General features: G+C 34.0%; 2 protein-coding genes across 4 annotated transcripts; one reads left to right on the top strand and one right to left on the bottom strand.

Annotated features, from left to right (window-relative positions):
* The first annotated feature begins 8232 nt into the window (after positions 1-8232).
* On the top strand, positions 8233-12981 carry LOC110721853. Of its 3 annotated transcripts, none has more exons than XM_021901064.1 (7): positions 8233-8422; positions 8940-9181; positions 9748-9845; positions 10634-10658; positions 12027-12147; positions 12242-12376; positions 12543-12981. In XM_021901064.1, the coding sequence occupies exons 1-7, from the start codon at positions 8370-8372 to the stop codon at positions 12754-12756; spliced, it is 888 nt and encodes a 295-aa protein (XP_021756756.1). In that variant the 5' UTR covers positions 8233-8369; the 3' UTR covers positions 12757-12981. The 3 variants fall into 3 exon arrangements, with proteins under 3 accessions (XP_021756756.1, XP_021756755.1, XP_021756754.1); XM_021901063.1 differs by having other exon boundaries at positions 8234-8422; positions 8739-9181; XM_021901062.1 differs by having other exon boundaries at positions 8234-9181.
* A 2320-nt stretch (positions 12982-15301) lies between these two features.
* On the bottom strand, positions 15302-17108 carry LOC110721852 (60S ribosomal protein L37-3). The gene is made up of 4 exons (XM_021901061.1): positions 16959-17108; positions 16706-16841; positions 15674-15775; positions 15302-15590 (listed from the first exon to the last, which is right to left on the bottom strand). Exons 1-4 carry the CDS (start codon positions 16959-16961, stop codon positions 15544-15546), a joined length of 288 nt encoding a protein of 95 aa, XP_021756753.1. The 5' UTR covers positions 16962-17108; the 3' UTR covers positions 15302-15543.
* Between the last annotated feature and the right edge of the window lie 911 nt (positions 17109-18019).

Below are 18019 nucleotides of genomic sequence, written 5' to 3'. Positions count from 1 at the left end.
GTCAAGTCCCTGGGGGCCGGCTGCATTAAGCAGAAGGAAAAACAAGTTAGACCTAATCAAGAAGGAAGCAAGAGTGAGTTTTTACAAGCAAGTGTCCATACATCTAGGCGGCCCCGCCTGGGTTTTTGAAGAAGTGGCCGGCTGCTTCTCAGCCGCCACTGTTTTCCTGGAAGACCCAGGAGAGCTTGCAACAGTCGTTCTCCGGGCCTTGGGGTCCGGCTGTTGCGAGGAAGAAGCCCTTGGAGTGCCAGACTGAAAACAAAAAGAGTTAGTATATGCATAATACAACTTAAAGGGGAAGAGTTTTCAAAGCTTACCAAGGGTGCCTCCTTGCTGGGGGAGTCGGCGTACGACTGCTTCATTAGCGAAACCCGCAGCATGGCCGCCGCAGTCTTAGATGCTGTTATTTTACTCATGGCGTCGGCTGAAAGAAATAAACAGCAAAGTTAGTAAAAATCCCAAGTAAACAAGGCGTGAGAAAACAGAGTATTCGTCAGGCCGGCTACCTCTAGAGCACCGACTGCCGAGGCCACAGGCGGCCAAGAAGTACTCATCATAGAGCCACTTGAAGCTCGGGACGCAGTGTAGGGGTACTTGCTCTCGTACCCCTGAAGTAGAGTTCACCCTAGTCTCTACTTTGAAGAGTCCTTTGTCTAGGATCTCTCTTTTAGCCTTTGGGGGAACAGGCGGCATGCTGCGGCCGCCTGCAAGAAGAGGCGGATCTCTGTTCCACTTGTTAAAACGTTTGTTCAGCTCCGTGTCTGAACTCTCGATAATAAGGAAGGTGTTCCGCCAATCCTTCCATTTGTTTGCCTTACCTCTCGTCATGAGGTAACCCCTGTGGCTTGTTAGTTGATACCAGCCGGTACCTCCCGACTTAGGGGTCCGGCTGAGATAGTTCATGTGGGCGAAAGCCTCAAAACTTGGCTCCACCCCGTTCAGTTCGCACCCGGCCACATAGCCGAGTACGTTTACCCAAGAGTTGGGGGCTAACTGCCATAACCCCAGATCATACCCATCTAAAATCCGCTGAACAGCCGGATGTAATGGGAAGCGCAGACCAGCTTTGATGGCCGCCACATAGCAGCCAAAACAGCCGTCACCATAGCTGGTACCAGCCGGCCAGACGACAGTATCTTCTGGATCCGGCACAAACAGTAAATACTCCGGGCTCATTTTGTGGTTAGCAATAAAGCTCGCCACGTTGTCTCGCATGGTTGCGATCCGGCCCCGGGGCACCCTGCAGTAGTAGGGGGTGTTTTCCTCTCTGTAAGAGGCGGACGGCTCTGCCCAATTATCCCCCTTCTCCACTGCATGGGAACTTCTCGCCTCTTGTAGGCGGTTATGTTTTTCTTCTGAGTCAGAAGAACTATGGTCAGAAGAACTATGGTCAGAAGAGCTGGAATCGGACTCGTCCCCTGACGAGTCCGAAGAGGACGACTCCTCCCCTCTCCTAGAGGGGCCCGCCTCCTCTCCCTTAGAAGGAGCAGAAGGTAAATTAGACATGTCCACGGTTAGATGAGAAGGGAACACCTTGGTCCCTCTCTCAGAACTGTCAGCTTGACAGTCGCCTCGTTCCACATCTGGCGCCTGGTCAGATGTTTCGCTAAGGAGTACCCTTTGGGAGGAGCCGTCTGAGTTTGATATTCTAGCAGTCTTTTTTGTTCTGGCCATCACGTTCTGCATAGACACAGATTCAGTCGGACTTTGTATAAAGGGCAAAGATGGGTCCAGAAAAGGGCAGGCGGCACTCCTAGTCCTAGATTCAGCCGTCCCCGGTGACCGGCTGATCACTAACTTAGGGCGTGTCGTGTGCTTCCATGGTGCCATTTCAAAAAATAAAAAGAAAATTAAGAGTAAGAGAACTGAGTTACCTGAACGGATGACAGTTGATGAAGTCCTGAAAGTTCGGGTCAGTCGGCTTGTCAGAACAGGCGGTAGGCAGAAAAAGTCCGAAAATGTCAGAGCAAGTTCAGGGGTCCGAATGTTCTCGCAAAAATTCTCAAATGTGAAAATGACCGAAGTCAGCACTTCCTTTTATAGGCAAAATGAGAAGGCGAAGGGTCGCTTCCGAATTCAAATTTGGGCGGGAGGATCTCCCGGCCGTCTGCAAGGTGACACCTGTAACGGGCCGTCGCCTGTCACCGTGCGACACCTGTCACAGGCGACACGTGACCAGTCGCGTGCCACCTGTGAGGGGCAAATGATTAGGGGATTTTTATCCACCAAGCGCCGTTTGACAAGTGGACCAACCAGGTTCCGCCACGCGTCCTCCACGGACCACTTAAGACACGCCACGTGTCCACCCATGCCAAATGGGACAACCGGCCATCAAGGCCCATTTCAGTCTAGAAGCCCGATCGGCCCTAGGTTTACCTTAAACCTAGGGAGTTGCACGCTTCCCAAGGCTATAAATACTCGATTAATCCTCATTAATCAACGGACGGAATACATTACGGAACACACTAATAACCGGCTGATCTCGCTAGCAAAGCAGATTACCTACATTAAATACTCTCACCTAGAGAGACCTTATTACTTTAATTTCTGTATTAATTACTCCTTAATCAGGTACTAACTTGACCGTTGGAGGCGGAGCTCTCAGGAGTCTCCGTTATTTTGCAGGTACAGGCGTCCGGTTCCAGTCTCGGAATTGTAGCTCTCCCGCAGGACATCAGAAAACCCCGAAACACATGTCTTTTTAATTTTTTTGTTTTTCGCTGATTTGTTGGTGATTTGTTGTTCCTGATTCTTGCTGATTTGCTGATGGCAATAATTGCTGATTTGTTGTTCTTGCTGTTTTGGTTGTTTTTCCTGAGATGTTGCTGATTTGTTGTTCTTGTTGATTTGGATGTTCTTGAGTTGTCTTTTTAATTATTGTTTTATTTTGTTATATTTTTTTGCAGCAATTATGGACACCCATGATCCATGTACAACAGCTTTCTTCTGGGAAGATGAGAAGATTCAGGAAATTGTTTCTTTAAATACATTTGTTTCTTTTTAATTGTGATTTGTAATTTGTTAATACTTTATTTTGGTATGTAATAGTTAATTAGGCTTGTTAGACTTTATTAATTTTGCTTGAAAACTTGTAAGTTTGAAAATCAGGTTTGAAAAATTCAGGTTTAAAAATATGGTTAACTGATAAGTAGTCAAATTAGGTTAAAAAAATCAGGTCATTTTAGGGTATAAAACAACCCAATTTAAAAAAAATAAAATCAGGTCAAATGAGGTCATTTTTGGGTTGACCCGAACCTGAAAATATCAGGTTCGGGTTGGGGTTTTCAACCCGAAAACTCAAATGGATCAGGTTCGGGTTGGGGGATAACTGACCCGAAAGTAGGTGACTCGAATACGAACCCGACCCGACCTGATATGTTTGCCACCCCTAATTAAAATATTTAATATAAGAATGATTATATGAAAATTTTGAGTGATATATCAATACACATAATTTTGGGTTAAAAATTTTAATTATGTGCAATATAATATATATTTAGATTTACATAATTTGTTAATTTATAAATAATTTCACGACATAAATTTTTCATATCTTATCATTTCAACTATAATACTGATATATTACACAAACTTAAATTTGTATACGCATTCTATAAAAATATTTGAAATACTATATTAATCATATGAGCATTAAAAACTTATACACTTTTGTAATGATTTTCAAAACAAAAGTACAATTATTTTTGTAAATTAAAGAAATATATTTATTATTTCATACCGAATTATTTTTGTTTTTTAAGTCATTACCAAAATGTATCAATAAATTTATTTATATTTTGTTATAATTAATTTTAGATATTTTGAGATGCTAGATTCGTCACTGTGAATGGTGTTACTTTGTGTAAAAAGTTAGCGGTTATCAAAATTCGAACCCTCAAATTTGTTTTGAAGTTCTTTGAGGCTATCCGTCTCTGAATCCAACTCGATCTTGCATACTTCACAAACAAATTTTTGTTGTTCTTCAGAAACCAATGTTGTAGCATCAAGAGCTGAATACCTAATTATACAATAAAATTAGTGAATATTTAATAGAAACCCAAAATGTAATTACAAACTATAAACTAAGATAAACACCTTCTACCACACGTAGGGCAAATGTACCCAGCAACTGTGGTCTCTAATATATCTTTCATCTTCAAAAGTTTGTAACTGATCACAGTGTAAATCTGCAAGAAATTATAATATTTTAGTTTATGACCATATAGGTTAATCTGAAGAAATAGTTTTAGTTTTCTGATTAAGAAAGAAATCAATTACAACACAATAGAAAATCAACCTAGCCATAGTTTAAAGCATAGCAAAATGTCTGGCCGCCCTGCATTGACACAAGGGAAACAATTAGGGGTTGGAATGATAAACAAAGAATAATAGGGTGGCTAATGATATATTTCAACCTTTGCTAGTTTGATTTTGAAATTCAATTCAAGCTAATATTTCTTTGTTTTATTCTACTTGGGATTGATTTTGAAATCCATTTCAAGCCCGGGGAAAGTAATAGGGTGGTTGATGCCCTCTCTCGGCAGGGAGATTTAGTAGGGGAGCTAGGCACCTTAGTGTCGGTGCAAGGTGTAGATTAGGTTGAATTGGAGAGTGAATTGCGGGCTGAAAAAAATTTGAGTAAAATTGTGGAAGGGGTAAGGAAGGGGTTGTGGGTTTCTCATCACACGAGGTCAAGCTCTTGTTCAAGGGAAGAGTAATGTTTTCCAGATCATCCAAATTCATCCCGAAATTACTCAAGGAGTATCATGATAGTGTGGTTGGGGGACACCAAGGCGACACAAAGACTAATCTGGGGATAGCTTCGGAATGGTATTGGTTCGAAATGACGAAAGACTTATCTGAGGAAGGACATTAATTGACTTATATGTGATTATGTAAGTGGCCACACCATGTGGCTAGCCACATATAAGAATTTGTATTTATTTATTCACAAAATTTCAGAAAAACAAAAAATCTCTTACGAGTATAAAAATTACTTTTAAATTTTTTTCTAATATGACAAAAAGGAAATTACACATCTAAGTATTGTCTAAAAATAAGGTGCTCTCAACTTTCAATACTGAATTACTAATGGTGTTATCGTGTTAGCAATTTTCATTAGTGAACGACTAGCATCATTAGCATTTTATCATTGAAAACTACTAACACAATTTTGTGTCTCAATCCTTAAAAGTGAGAAACAAAATATATATATATATATATATGTATATATATATATATATGTATATATATATGTATATATGTATATATATATGTATATATATATATATGTGTGTGTGTATGTTCGATCATATGTGAAAATTTATTTTTTTATCAATGTAATACACGGATAATATATGAGAAAATTATTTTCGAACCTACATAAATTTTAAAAATAAAAATTATAGTCTAACCAATATTTAAATTTAATAATAATAAGTCATATCATACGACATCTACAATAATCAATCAATCAATACTACACAATAAAGTAATCACCAGCATTATCCCAAAATTACACGTGTCTTGCCAATATTTTTTTTCCTTTTTTCCTTAAAAAATAATAAGATAATTTAATTTTAAATAAAGAATCTACAATCTAACAACCCCAAAAAATATAACAATAACAAAAACTTTTGTATAAAAAAAATAAAATTCTTTGCTTTATAAATAAGTAATAAAAGTGAGATAATTGATGAAAAAAGATTAAATTAGTGATTTTTCACCCTTCAAGTTTCTGAATCAATTCAAATGAAATTTATTGTAGTAAATATGGAATCGCCAAATTAAAAAAGTTATAATATAATATTATTATTATTATATAAATAAAGTAGGCATTTTTCAAGAGCATTTGGCGCGCTACATAAGCAAAGGTATGTTTTCGACCAATTAAAAATTACATTTCTATTTTATTTTAGAATTAAAAAATTCACTTGCCACCTAACACAAAAGTGACGAATGAGATTTAAGAATTTTGCCACGTAAGTAAAAACAATGAATAGTGATTTATTAGGATTTAATCTATTTTAAAAAAGTATAAATTATCTTTTAAAAAAAATCATCCTTAGATATAGGATTTATATATCTACCATTATAAGATAAATTTTGATATTATTTATGATAAGAAATAAAAATCATTCATTAATTATAATTAATTACTATTATAAATTGACGCATCATACGACACCAATAAAATTTCGTATCAATATAAAACCAAATCAAGCGAATTTTGTGTCAGTTTTATTAGTTTATCAATGGCTGGGTAATTCTTAGCTTAATTTTTCAAATCCATGTTTAAGTGTATGTTTGTGATTATTGCTTACATTATGTTTATTTGGGATACTTAATGATCATATGTTTATGTTTTGTTTACTGAATATTGTTTATACCTGCAGATCTAATTTAATCATAGAATTAAATTCGAGCAAAATGATTAGAAATAAAATCAAAGTACGAGTTTCTCGCCTGATGTTCCTATTGGATGAGGAGGTATTATAACTTTATTAATCGTTTACATTTATTAAATTTTTCAATAAACCTTTTTAGTTTTTATTAATTAATTTTATGATTAAATATGTTGATTTATTTTATAAGACTATAAAGATTAATTTTGTATAAATTTTATTTTTGCTAACATGTTCTATTTATCCACTTTTATTAGATGGAAGAGATATGAGTGTGAACAAAGTTGGTGATTCTATCGAAATGGAAGATAATTAGTATACATGTTTTGTTCATATGTTACATGTTTTGTTCATATGTTTATCTATATTTTTTTTAATGTTCATATCAAAATATTTATTAGGGGAATAAATTACATAAAATTAATTAAAAAATATCCTTAACAAAAATAATAGCAAATGAATCAAAAATATTATGAGTATGATCTAATTACAAAAATTATATTTTGTGTGATTTTATGTATAAAAAACCGTGCTTAGGATTTAAATTATTACAAAAAAAAAAATTATCTTATAAAATTAATGGTTCAAATATCCAATTACTAAGACGTTTTTTCATAAAAAAAATTAAAAAAAAACTTATAAAGCAATAAAAAAAACTTTACCTTCTTTAAACATTCATGTGAAAGTTAGGTTTAAAAATTTGAATAGACAAATAATCTCTCAAAGATCAAGATATCACAAGAAATATACAAAATGATACATAGATTTGAGAGTTTAATTTCAAGTATAAAAAACAACGAATAATAATTTAGAATTTAAATTATTTTTATAAAAAAAAATATCTTTACACATTAAAGATTCTATCCTAATATGTAATCAATGAAATATCATATTTACAATTTTTTTTTGGAAATATATCATATTATTGTCATATAACTAACAACAACGAATAAAATACAAAACAACAATAAATATATTCGTATCAAAAATTACATTAAAAAAATTATACTTTTTAAATAGGCAATAACATATTAATTAAATTATTATGTGTTTTTTTTAAATTATTAAATAGTAAAATAAATCAAATAATTATAAAAAAAAACTTAGAGTATATAGGAAAATATCTTTTCTTGAGATTTATGTATGAAAAATCGTGCATCGCACGGGCTTTCATCTAGTTATATATTAAGATTAGAAAATCTTATATAAATCCTTAAATCTTCATTCGTTAATCTATAAAATAAATTGTTAATTTCTCACTAAAACGTTAATTTCTCACTAAAACAAGAGATTCTAACTCAATTTTAAATTCATAATTTGTCAGCAAACTATATTAATGTATCTCATCTATGATAGTTTGATAACGTAAATAATTATTCTAATGTATACAAAACCTATAAACAAACACAAACTTAGAGCAATTTATCAAAAAAAAAATAGTGAATATTCGAGCATATGCTCAGGCAAAGAACTAATACTATATATTAAAGTAATCACCAAAATTATCCTAGAAATACACGTGTCGCGTCCAAAATAAAAATTTGCCGCCAAAAACTTTTATTTTATTTTATTTTTTCCTTAAAAAATAATAAGATAATTGATTTTTTATGTAAAAAAAAGAATATACAGCCTAAATAAAAGAACAATAACAACAATTCTAAATAAATAAATTATTTTTTTGAGGGGAAAATAAAATATTAAATGTGTACATAATCTATAAACAAATACAAACTCATAGTAATATATAAATATAATTTTTTCCGATAAATATTCGAGCATTGCTTAGGCAAAGAACTAGTTACCAATATTACAAACTAACTTAATTTTAAGTACTTTTATTGGAACACATTTTAATATACAGTGGATTATGCTATGAGAGAATAACAGAGAAAACCTTCACCAAAAAAAAACAAAGAAAAGAAACGGAGCATGTTGATTGGTGGCTTGATTGATAATGGCCGGTGAATGCTTGTATTTAAAGTGATGAAGAGAGAGAATGATCAAAGCAAGAGCGGAAGGTTCTCATTTTTTATACACTTTCCTCAGTTAGTGTTACCAATTTTCCCACTTTTCCCATTTTTTTAACAATTTTTTTCTTTTTTTGTTTCATCTCTTAATCTTTAACCAATTTGTTATTTTCCTAAAATAAAAAACAAAATCTGGGTTTTTTTTTTTTTATTTGTTTTTTTAATTTAAAAAACCCAAATAAAATTCTATCATAGATTCTAGCAATCTTTTTGAAAATTTATCATAGAATCTGTATTTAATCTTGAAATTAGCAACTGGGCACAAATTATTTGGGGGAAAAATCTTAAATTTTTGTTATTGTTTTAGGTTGGAGGTTGAGGGAAAATGATGTGATTGATTAGTAATGATAAAAAGGCAAAAATTGCAATCAATGGCTGCTTTAATAGGCAAAGGATTATCTGGGTTGATTAGAACAGACAGAAAAATCTCAACTTCAAACCATTCTCAAAACTCAAGAATCAATGTTGCCAACATTGGGTTTAATTTAAAGGGTTGTGCTGATTTCAGAGAAAAAGCTCCCAATTTGAAGAGTGAAGATGTTATTGGGTTATACAAAACTAGGGCTTTCACTCTTTCTCAGCAACCTTTTTCTGAGATGGAACTGCAATTGCAAGATGAGAAAAGGGGTAGTGAGGTTTTAGATGTTAATAATGGCGGTGGAGCTTGTCAAAGGGGCAGTTCTACTGTTTTCTCTGATGGTGGTGGTTCATTGCCTGAGAAGATTGTTGTTGCTGTTGATGTTGATGAGGGTAATTGCTAGTTCTTGGAACCCGAATTCGAATTCGTTGCATTTGTTATTGTTAATTGTGATTATTGTTTGGTTTTGGTTGATCTTTTGGTTTTGGCCATTACTCTTATTTGAATGGGTTCTTACTTGTTGATATAAGTAATTAAGTAATAAGTACGGCCTGTTTGGTAGTTGGTAAAAATTGTGGTAATGGGAAGTGATTTATATGGGTTTTACTGTTTTTCTTCATAGATTTACACTGTTGTTCACTGCAGCCTCTATAGAGTGATTTTGATTGATAATAATAGGTTTTTATGTAAAGTTATTTATAGAGTTGATTCTGGTTGTTGCCAATGGCATGGACATTGAAATGAGGTTATTGGTTGGACTGTTTGTTTTATTTCTATGAAGCTATTAACTTGCTTTAGTACTTTTTATGTATGCTCTGATCCAACTGGAATATTGTGATTGTCCTGTATATTAATTTGAGGCTGTTAGTTCTGTCTGATAGTTCATGCTTTTGCATTTGTGATGGAATCCCAAATAGCTATTTCAGCTACTGACTATGCCTTCCTTTCTGAGGTGCAGTCCTTGGGAATTTTGTCTCGGCCCTAAACAGATTCATTGCTGACCGTTATTCTTCAGTTCATTCAGTTTCTGAATATTACGTGTATGAGTTCTTTAAGGTACATGCTGAGGCCTCAAATATTTTTATAAGTTCATTTGGTTGTTTTATGTTTTGTAAAATGTATTGCTTTCATGGAGATGTCCTGACTTTTTTAATCTTCACTGAATCTATTCCTATTTATATTGATAATTAGGTAGCAATTGCAATGGTTTTCGTGTTTTTCAGTGGTCTTGTTATTGGTGCGAGTTTCCTCAGTTGAAATAGAAAGAGTCCAGTTGAAAGAAAAGCCTGAGTTATGTTCGATTTTTCCATTTATCTGCTACTGAAATGCTGATTAGCAGTGGTTATTCTACCTTATTGTCGATCACATGGTTCCATATATCAGTCCTTAATCCTTATAAAATCATCAATTGGTTACTTGGTCTTCGTCTGATCTGAAATGTTCGCCATTATAGCCAATTCTGTCTATCCAAAATTCAAGTTATCCAATATCAATGCCGAATGCAATGTGTAATGATTGCTGAAATGACTTGTATATTGGATCAAAATGAACATTGAAACTGTTGTTGAAAGTCATGCATTTTGTTTATTGAGACCATTTTTTTGTACATTAACGTATTTTAATTAGTTTAAGAAACCCAAATACCTTTGCAACCTTGAGTTTGCTTTGAGGCATGTCAGCTATTTTTATTACTCATATGTCTGACCTACTTAGCAATTAAACATGCATATGAAAATGACTTTGGTTGCCCTCTTTCGATCGTATTTTGTTGATGAATATCTTATTTTGAAAGTAGTCGATAGTTTTTCAAGGCCTGATATTTCCTTTATTTTTTTTTCTTACAGATTTGGAATTGTTCCCGTGATGAAGGTACATTGAGTACAACATGACTTTCATTACTTCATTTCAAATAAATCATTCATAAATGTTGTGTATTAGATGAATTTTTCTTTTTAAATGCTGTAGCAGCTGACTACATCTTTTCACTTTTTGAATTCTGATTTAACAGATATGTCAGGGCTTTGTTTGCTGTCCTCAGCTTTTCTCTTGTGCTGAATCTTGTAGATTCCCTGTCTGTACCTTGGCATTGAGTGAAATGGGATTTTGAGACTAGAGTGACATTAAAGAGCCAGTTATGATCCTCCTGAAGTTCTGATAGAAAATAAGAGAGTGAATTGTTTGAAAATATGAATTTAGTGTTCAACCTTAAATAGGTCTTATATTGTGTCACGTGGGAAAGAAGATCGATACTGGTGAAGAATTTGGATTATAAGCTTCTGTTTGATGCTAAAACATAGTTGCTTTGCGAATCGAATTAAAGTGGGTGGAATAGGAATGTAGGATTGTAAAAGTTAGGAAGAGTCAAGAAGATAAGGAGCAGTTTGATCACTGGGAGAGAAACTAGGAAACATGTAGTTTGGAGCGTGCTGACTATGATAGAACTGTGTCAGGATTCATCTCTGGACTGTTCACTTGTTGGCATAATTGCTTTTCATCTTACATTTGGTTGCCCGAACAAATTGCTATGATCCTTTAATGCTTTTCCCCCCTACTTTCTGTTATTGGTTACAGAACAAGCTTATCATATTCGAGTATCTTTTAGTTTGTGCAGAAAATATATTCACTTGGGAATTCTGTACAAAATTTAAATATCAGAGTGCCGGATATTAATTCACTTTCAGTCTGTACAGAAGCTGTTTGGTTATGTGAAATTTCTAGGGGACTTGTAATTAGAGACTTTTCTCTCCTCTTTGGGTCTACAATATGATGCCAGCCAATGATTCCCTTAATTCCCATGTTTTGTTGCGAGTAACACTCAGTAGGGTATCTCTGCTGCTCACATTGGAAGTACCCGTATCCACACATGGCTGTTATTTAAGTTGTTTGTGTTATTCCTGCAAGATCAGAATTTTCTAATTAATCGCCACTTTCTGTAAACCTATTAGTTGCAGAGAAGCGACTGATACTTATTCTGTGGAAAGCTATGAGTTGGTTTGCGACAGAATTAGATAATGTGTTAATTTCATAGATGTGGGTATATTTTGTTAATGAGCTGGGAGCCTAGGACTGTCCTTATAGTTCCATTATGAAATACGAGATATGTTTCAACGGATGATCATCTTTCAATTGATAACATCTCTTTGGCCATTGTTGTATAACTAATTGGATTAAAATTACAGTCCCTATTGGCTGTTAATAATATTGGGCTGAATTCTTTTTTTCTTCTTTTTTTGGCAGCTGATATCCGTGTTCATGAGTTTTTCAAGACACCTTATTTTAAGAATGGGATCTACCCTCTCCCAGGAGCTCAAAAGACCCTTAACAAGCTATCAAGTTTTTGCACCTTGTCTGTTGTCACGTATGTATCTGCTATAACCTACTGCTGATATAATATATTAATATTCATTCATGATGTCATGTGATGTGATTTGTTGAGTCTTCCTTGCTCTTAGGTCTCGTCAAAATGTCATCAAAGATCACACTATTGAGTGGCTTGAGAAGCACTATTCAGGACTCTTCGAGGAGATTCACTTTGGTAATCACTTTGCTCTAGATGGTGAATCAAAACCCAAGTCAGAGATCTGCAGGTGTGTTGATTTTGCATTTGATATCAAGATTTGATTATATGTTTATGCATGTAGATGAGCTTCTTACTATTTTTATCGGTTCAAATTAGCTCCTTGATTGGGAGATATCCAGAACTAAGGACTTAGCAGTGATGGGATTGGCTTTTGTGATTTATGTTGTATTCAGGTCAATGGGAGCAAAGGTGTTGATTGATGATAATCCGAGATATGCTTTAGAGTGTGCTGAAGTTGGAATAAGAGTACTTCTTTTTGATTATCAGAACGCTTATCCTTGGTGCAAGACTGGATCTAATAACCAACATCCCCTTGTGACCAAAGTTCATGATTGGGATGAAGTGGAACAGCAGTTAGTATCTTGGGTGTTTTCGTCACATCTATAGCATAGCACTAGAGTATCAATGAGATGGTAGGTAGCAAAGGAAACCAATTGTGGTAGCGATATTCTAAAGCACCCGATTGCAAAATAGCAAACATTGTTTTTTCCTTAGCTATTGTATGCTAAGAAATGGTAGCAGTATACTTATACAACCACATTTTGCATGCAATTATCATGCAGTCATGATAAGAATATGATAATTTCCTCATATTTATTTTTCCCTTGTCCATTTATATGTGGCTTTGGACTATTTGAATAGTACAGATTTACATAAAGATGTTTGTGATTTATTTGAATGTATATCGGATAATGGGGACTGACAAATGTTCTGAAATCGCTATATCTTCTTCAAGAAGTTGATTCCGTAAGCTTGCATTATGTCCATCGCTTCAAGTGCAAGCCATGAAACATATGTGCATCGGTTTGAAATTAAAGCAAAAGTAGAAAATGTCATAAACAAGTACTGTTTCAAATGATGTATCGGATGGCTGAAGGGAATGAAAATGCATGTAAAACATGCCACAGTTCTTAAACATTGAAACTAGTTTCCAGCTCGTGTAAGGTACGTAATATCGATACTGTAGAAAGAAGCCATAGTAAGTTCTAAACCTTTTATCTGAGTAATGCAGCAAACACGTAGGAATGGAAATGACTATTCGTATGATTGTATAACTTTGAAATGCTGGGAGTACTAAAATTAAAAGGATAATCAATCCTAAATGTAGAAAGAGAGATCTCAGTATTACTTCTTGCCAGTGTTTCTTCTTGTGTCTGCATCAGACTTACTTTGAAGTCGAGTCACGCACATGAGGTATATACTCATATAAGGATGCAAGTGCTCCCCTGTGAACTATACAAGCATTTTTCAGACGAGGTAATTCTGCGAAATCTATTGTTGATGCTAAGTGACCAATAAATTCCAACAGAATGCTTCCAAAATGTTGAGAAGCCTTTCAATATGATCAAATTGTTAGAAAAAAAAAAATGCTTTAAACTTAAAGCTTGAGGTACAGCCATTTTCAGAACCAGATTATCAGAATGTACCAACATTGTTTAAAACCGAACTATTGATCAGTTTAGCAATATAGATCTTCTGGGAGTGGGCAGGATGTCAACTGCTGAGCATATCACACCATTACCCTCAATGTCATTGTGGTATGACTTCGTATGTGGATCAAATCTGAAACAAAAATTTTCTACATCTGAGCTCAATTTTAGCTGAAAAGACGTCAACAGTTCATTAAGCTCGTGTTTCAGAAGCAGATAACATCAGTTTTGGTACTGACAAGCTTCTAAAACCATATCATCTTTTCAGAACTTAATAACCATGGTAAACGAGGCAAGGTAAATCGAGTCAAGAGCCATACAAATTACTCTGTACACAGTTGTGTTTTTCACTTACAAAAAGAAAAGGTAAGAGCATATCTCTTAAAGAATAGTGAGTCGATTGTGGTGGCTCACAACCAACGTCTGTATTACCTTTGCCATGGTTTAGAAGTCGAGCACAATGAGCAGGTGCTAATATCACTTGTTACAAGTCTCCGAAAGAACCCAACAATTCTATTTCCAAGCATGGTGTCTAGTTATTCAAAACTCTCCGTAAATAAAATTTTCTTGTACATGTTACTCGTATTTAAATAGCTGGAGACCAGAGAGAAATGACACTGCCTTGGTTTACTAAGGAGTAAAAAATATATACCCAATTGTCCCATTGCATTACGATTTTGAGATTGGTTTCCTATAAAATTGATTGTCATTTAACTTCTGTTTTAGGCAATGCAGCTAGAAGAATATTAGGGAATCGATCAGTTACTGTGATTATAGTGGGACTGGGGGACATTGTGTAAATATACATTCTTTTTAGGTATCAGTTACTGATTTCCTGCTATTAACTTATTATCAACAAAAGACTTGTTTATCTTTAAGAAATGAAAATTATTCATAGTGGTGGGTTTTTGAATCAAATATGCATGCCTGAGTTTGCCAAGAACCCCAAAAGTATTTGGTGTCGAGTTTAAATAAACAGATTTTGCCGCACATGATGGATGGTCTTTTATCTCTTACTTTCAAACCTGAACAACTGCAGTGTTTTTTTCCGTTATGTTACTCAAGAGCTTCTTGCTTGCACAGTATTTCAACCAGTGTTGAATTTGACTACTGAAGGAATTGATCAATTGAGCAGGTTTAAGTTAGTATTTTGTGTTTGATAATACGATGATTAATGGAAATTTGTGTTCCAGCAGTGTATCAAACTCTTTCAAACATCTCTTTCACCGTTAATTGTTTGTCTAACTAAATGTATTATTTGCTTGACGGTGTTGTAGATTTCATTAATAAAAGAATTGAAGTAGTGATTCCTGCAAGAAAGAAAAATGGCAAAGCTGACTTGCCTGTTCTGTTTTACACTAGACTATGGTGGACATCTACACTAAATTATTGCACGCAACTATATTGCTGATAAATCCAGAAGGGAAGATGGCCAAGGAGAGTATCGAACTAAATCAACCTTACCAATGACAACAATATGGAGTAATAGAATACAATACGCATCACCAAATCTCAAAATCTGCAACTATTAATAATCTCGTCATTAAACCTCAAAATATTTAAAGCTAACACATTATAGAGAGAAACAAAATCCAGTAGTATCATTCTGATCACGATACAATGTCTCCAAATTCTTTTAAAAAAAAAAAAAAAAAAAAAAAGCTAGTTGAACACTTCAAAGATGCAAAAATGGAGTTAAATGCTTGAAGTACCCAAATTAACCCCTCTGAAACTTTCACTCTCTTTAAGCTGATGCAGCTGCGCCTAGCTTCCTTGGTGCTGCTTGAGTACCTAACCAAAGCAAAACAACCATTACACAAACACACTACAACGAAAACAAACAAGCTATTCGTTAAAAGTATTTAGCTTTATACCCTCTCTGAAACCGGTCTTGAAACGACGTGGTACATTGCGGAGGTACCTCATACGCCCAGTTCCGGTTGTCTTCCTCCTGATTGCCTTCTGACTCCAGTTATCTAAATTCCACCCACAAACAACCAACACCACAATCAATAAAAGCTCACCCTGAACTTATAAAACAAACCAGCAGTAAAGCAACCAATCAGAACAACATAACCAACTCAAGTAAAACAATGCACATATAAGCAGCTAATACTCAACGAATGAATAACATAGAGGTCCAAGTCAAAAAGCACGCGTATAGCCAAAACAGTGAATGTCGATTGCAAGGTCAATTCGGACTAAATCAATCCCAACTATATACAATATCATATAACAAGTTAGCAATAATGCAAGTAGACCTGGTTATCGGGCAGGATAGGCATGTCAATGCAGGTCATTGGTGGCGCAGGTTGTTAGCAGGGTGGCTAGCAGGTCAAGGGAAATATTAAACCAACTCAAAAACTATAGGCTTAACAAAAATAAATACTGTGTAACAAAAAATAACAAATGAAAACTATAGGCTTATATCAATGACTGATAATCAATCAAAAGAGTGAAACAAAATTGTCACAAAATTCAAACACATACATGAGCAGAACAAAAACAAATACGTGAACTCGAATATTTATGAAATCAATCAAATAATTTAGCTAAATCAAACCCCAAATTGAACAAAAAAAAGCATTTATATACACTGAATTTCACTTAATATGAAAGAAAACTGAACTCAGATCATGAAATTCAACTCAATGTCAATACAATTACCCCATATAAAAAGGACAATAAAATCAAATTAATCTGAATGAAGTGTAAAAATATCAACAATTAATCCAAAATAACACTAACCCAATATCAAACAGGTAAAATAATGATCAAATAGCAACATAAAAACAATCAACTAACAAAAAGTCAAAAACCCCAGTTCAAATCTTCATCATTTTTCGTCAAAAAAACGCGGAAAATGAACAAATTTAAAATTTACAGAATCAATATTAAGTTCATACATTTCCTGGTGCGAGCGGCGGGGTAAGCGCAAGCAGAGCAACGACTCTTTTGAAGATGGAAACTGCGGCGACCACATCGCACACAAAGTGTGTGGGTCTTGTTCCTTCTCTTACCAAAACTCCCTGTTCCTTTTCCCTGTTAAATTCATCACCAAAAACAAACCATTAAATTGTTGTAAAACCATGAAAAAATGGAGGGTATAACGATTGTAGATTCAGGAAGAGAGAGAAAGAGGAGGAGAGAGAAAATCACCATTGTAGCAGACGATGAAGAATGCTAAGGTTTGGTTTGCGAGAAAGGAAATGAGGGGAGAGAAGCGGCGTTAGGTTTAGAGTTATATTATGGTTTTTTAGGGTTTTATTGTTTTTGGGTTTTTAGTGAAGGGTTTTGTTTCGCATGTTAAGCCCAATAAGTCAATGTTGAACCTATTCTGTTACTACTTACTAGTATTGTTGAGGTGTTCAACCCAATAAATCAATTGGTCTCTATGTATATTGTATACTACGTATTATAAATTTACAATACAAAGTTCGATCTTGTGTCAAATTTTACAAAATTTAATTTAAAAAATAAATTAAACATTTAATAAATGGGCAAAATATAACTATTTTGTGCAAGTATTTATTAATAGTCTTCCTATTGCACATATATAATGAAATAATCTACGTTATTATTTAAGAGTCATATTTACAACACTTGACCACAACCCTCTAAAACCTCAATACTCATATCTTATACATTTTACTTTTTTTTTTTTTTTTTTTTAATATCAATAACTACATATCCCACTAATTTACTACGGAGTAATTTTTACCTTTTTAAGGGACTTCAATACTACCAACATTTAACTCTACATTGCTTTCTTTCACGAATAACATATCCTGTGCATTAACACAATACACTCTAATAGGAAATATAACGAAAGAGGAGATTAGACAAATACGCATATTAAAACTACATCTTATATGAGTGTTTAAGAAAATTCAATGATATATTGGTATCATTTTTCATTTTAGTAACCAAATAACTATTTTTAAAACAATGTATTAGACCCTATGCCCGTACGGTGGAGAATTTGTCTTTTGCAATCCTGATATATTTTTAACCAAAAACATTTCATAGGAAATTGATTTAATTTATTTGGTTGGTAAGAAGGAAATTAAAGTTACTAGAAAATTTGAATTACTTAGATGGTGGGTAATTCGAACATTATGTGGAAAATTGAAAATTTTAGGAATTTTAATTTCCTCTATTTTTTTTTTTTGTTAACCAAACGATTTACTCCGTAATTTAGTGTACTTAGGAAATTTGAG

This window comes from Chenopodium quinoa, unplaced genomic scaffold (genome assembly GCF_001683475.1).
Source record: "Chenopodium quinoa cultivar QQ74 unplaced genomic scaffold, ASM168347v1, whole genome shotgun sequence".
Classification (NCBI taxonomy): domain Eukaryota; kingdom Viridiplantae; phylum Streptophyta; class Magnoliopsida; order Caryophyllales; family Amaranthaceae; genus Chenopodium; species Chenopodium quinoa.
The sequence above is the reverse complement of the archived record's forward strand: the minus strand, read 5'-3'. Positions and strand labels throughout refer to the sequence as shown.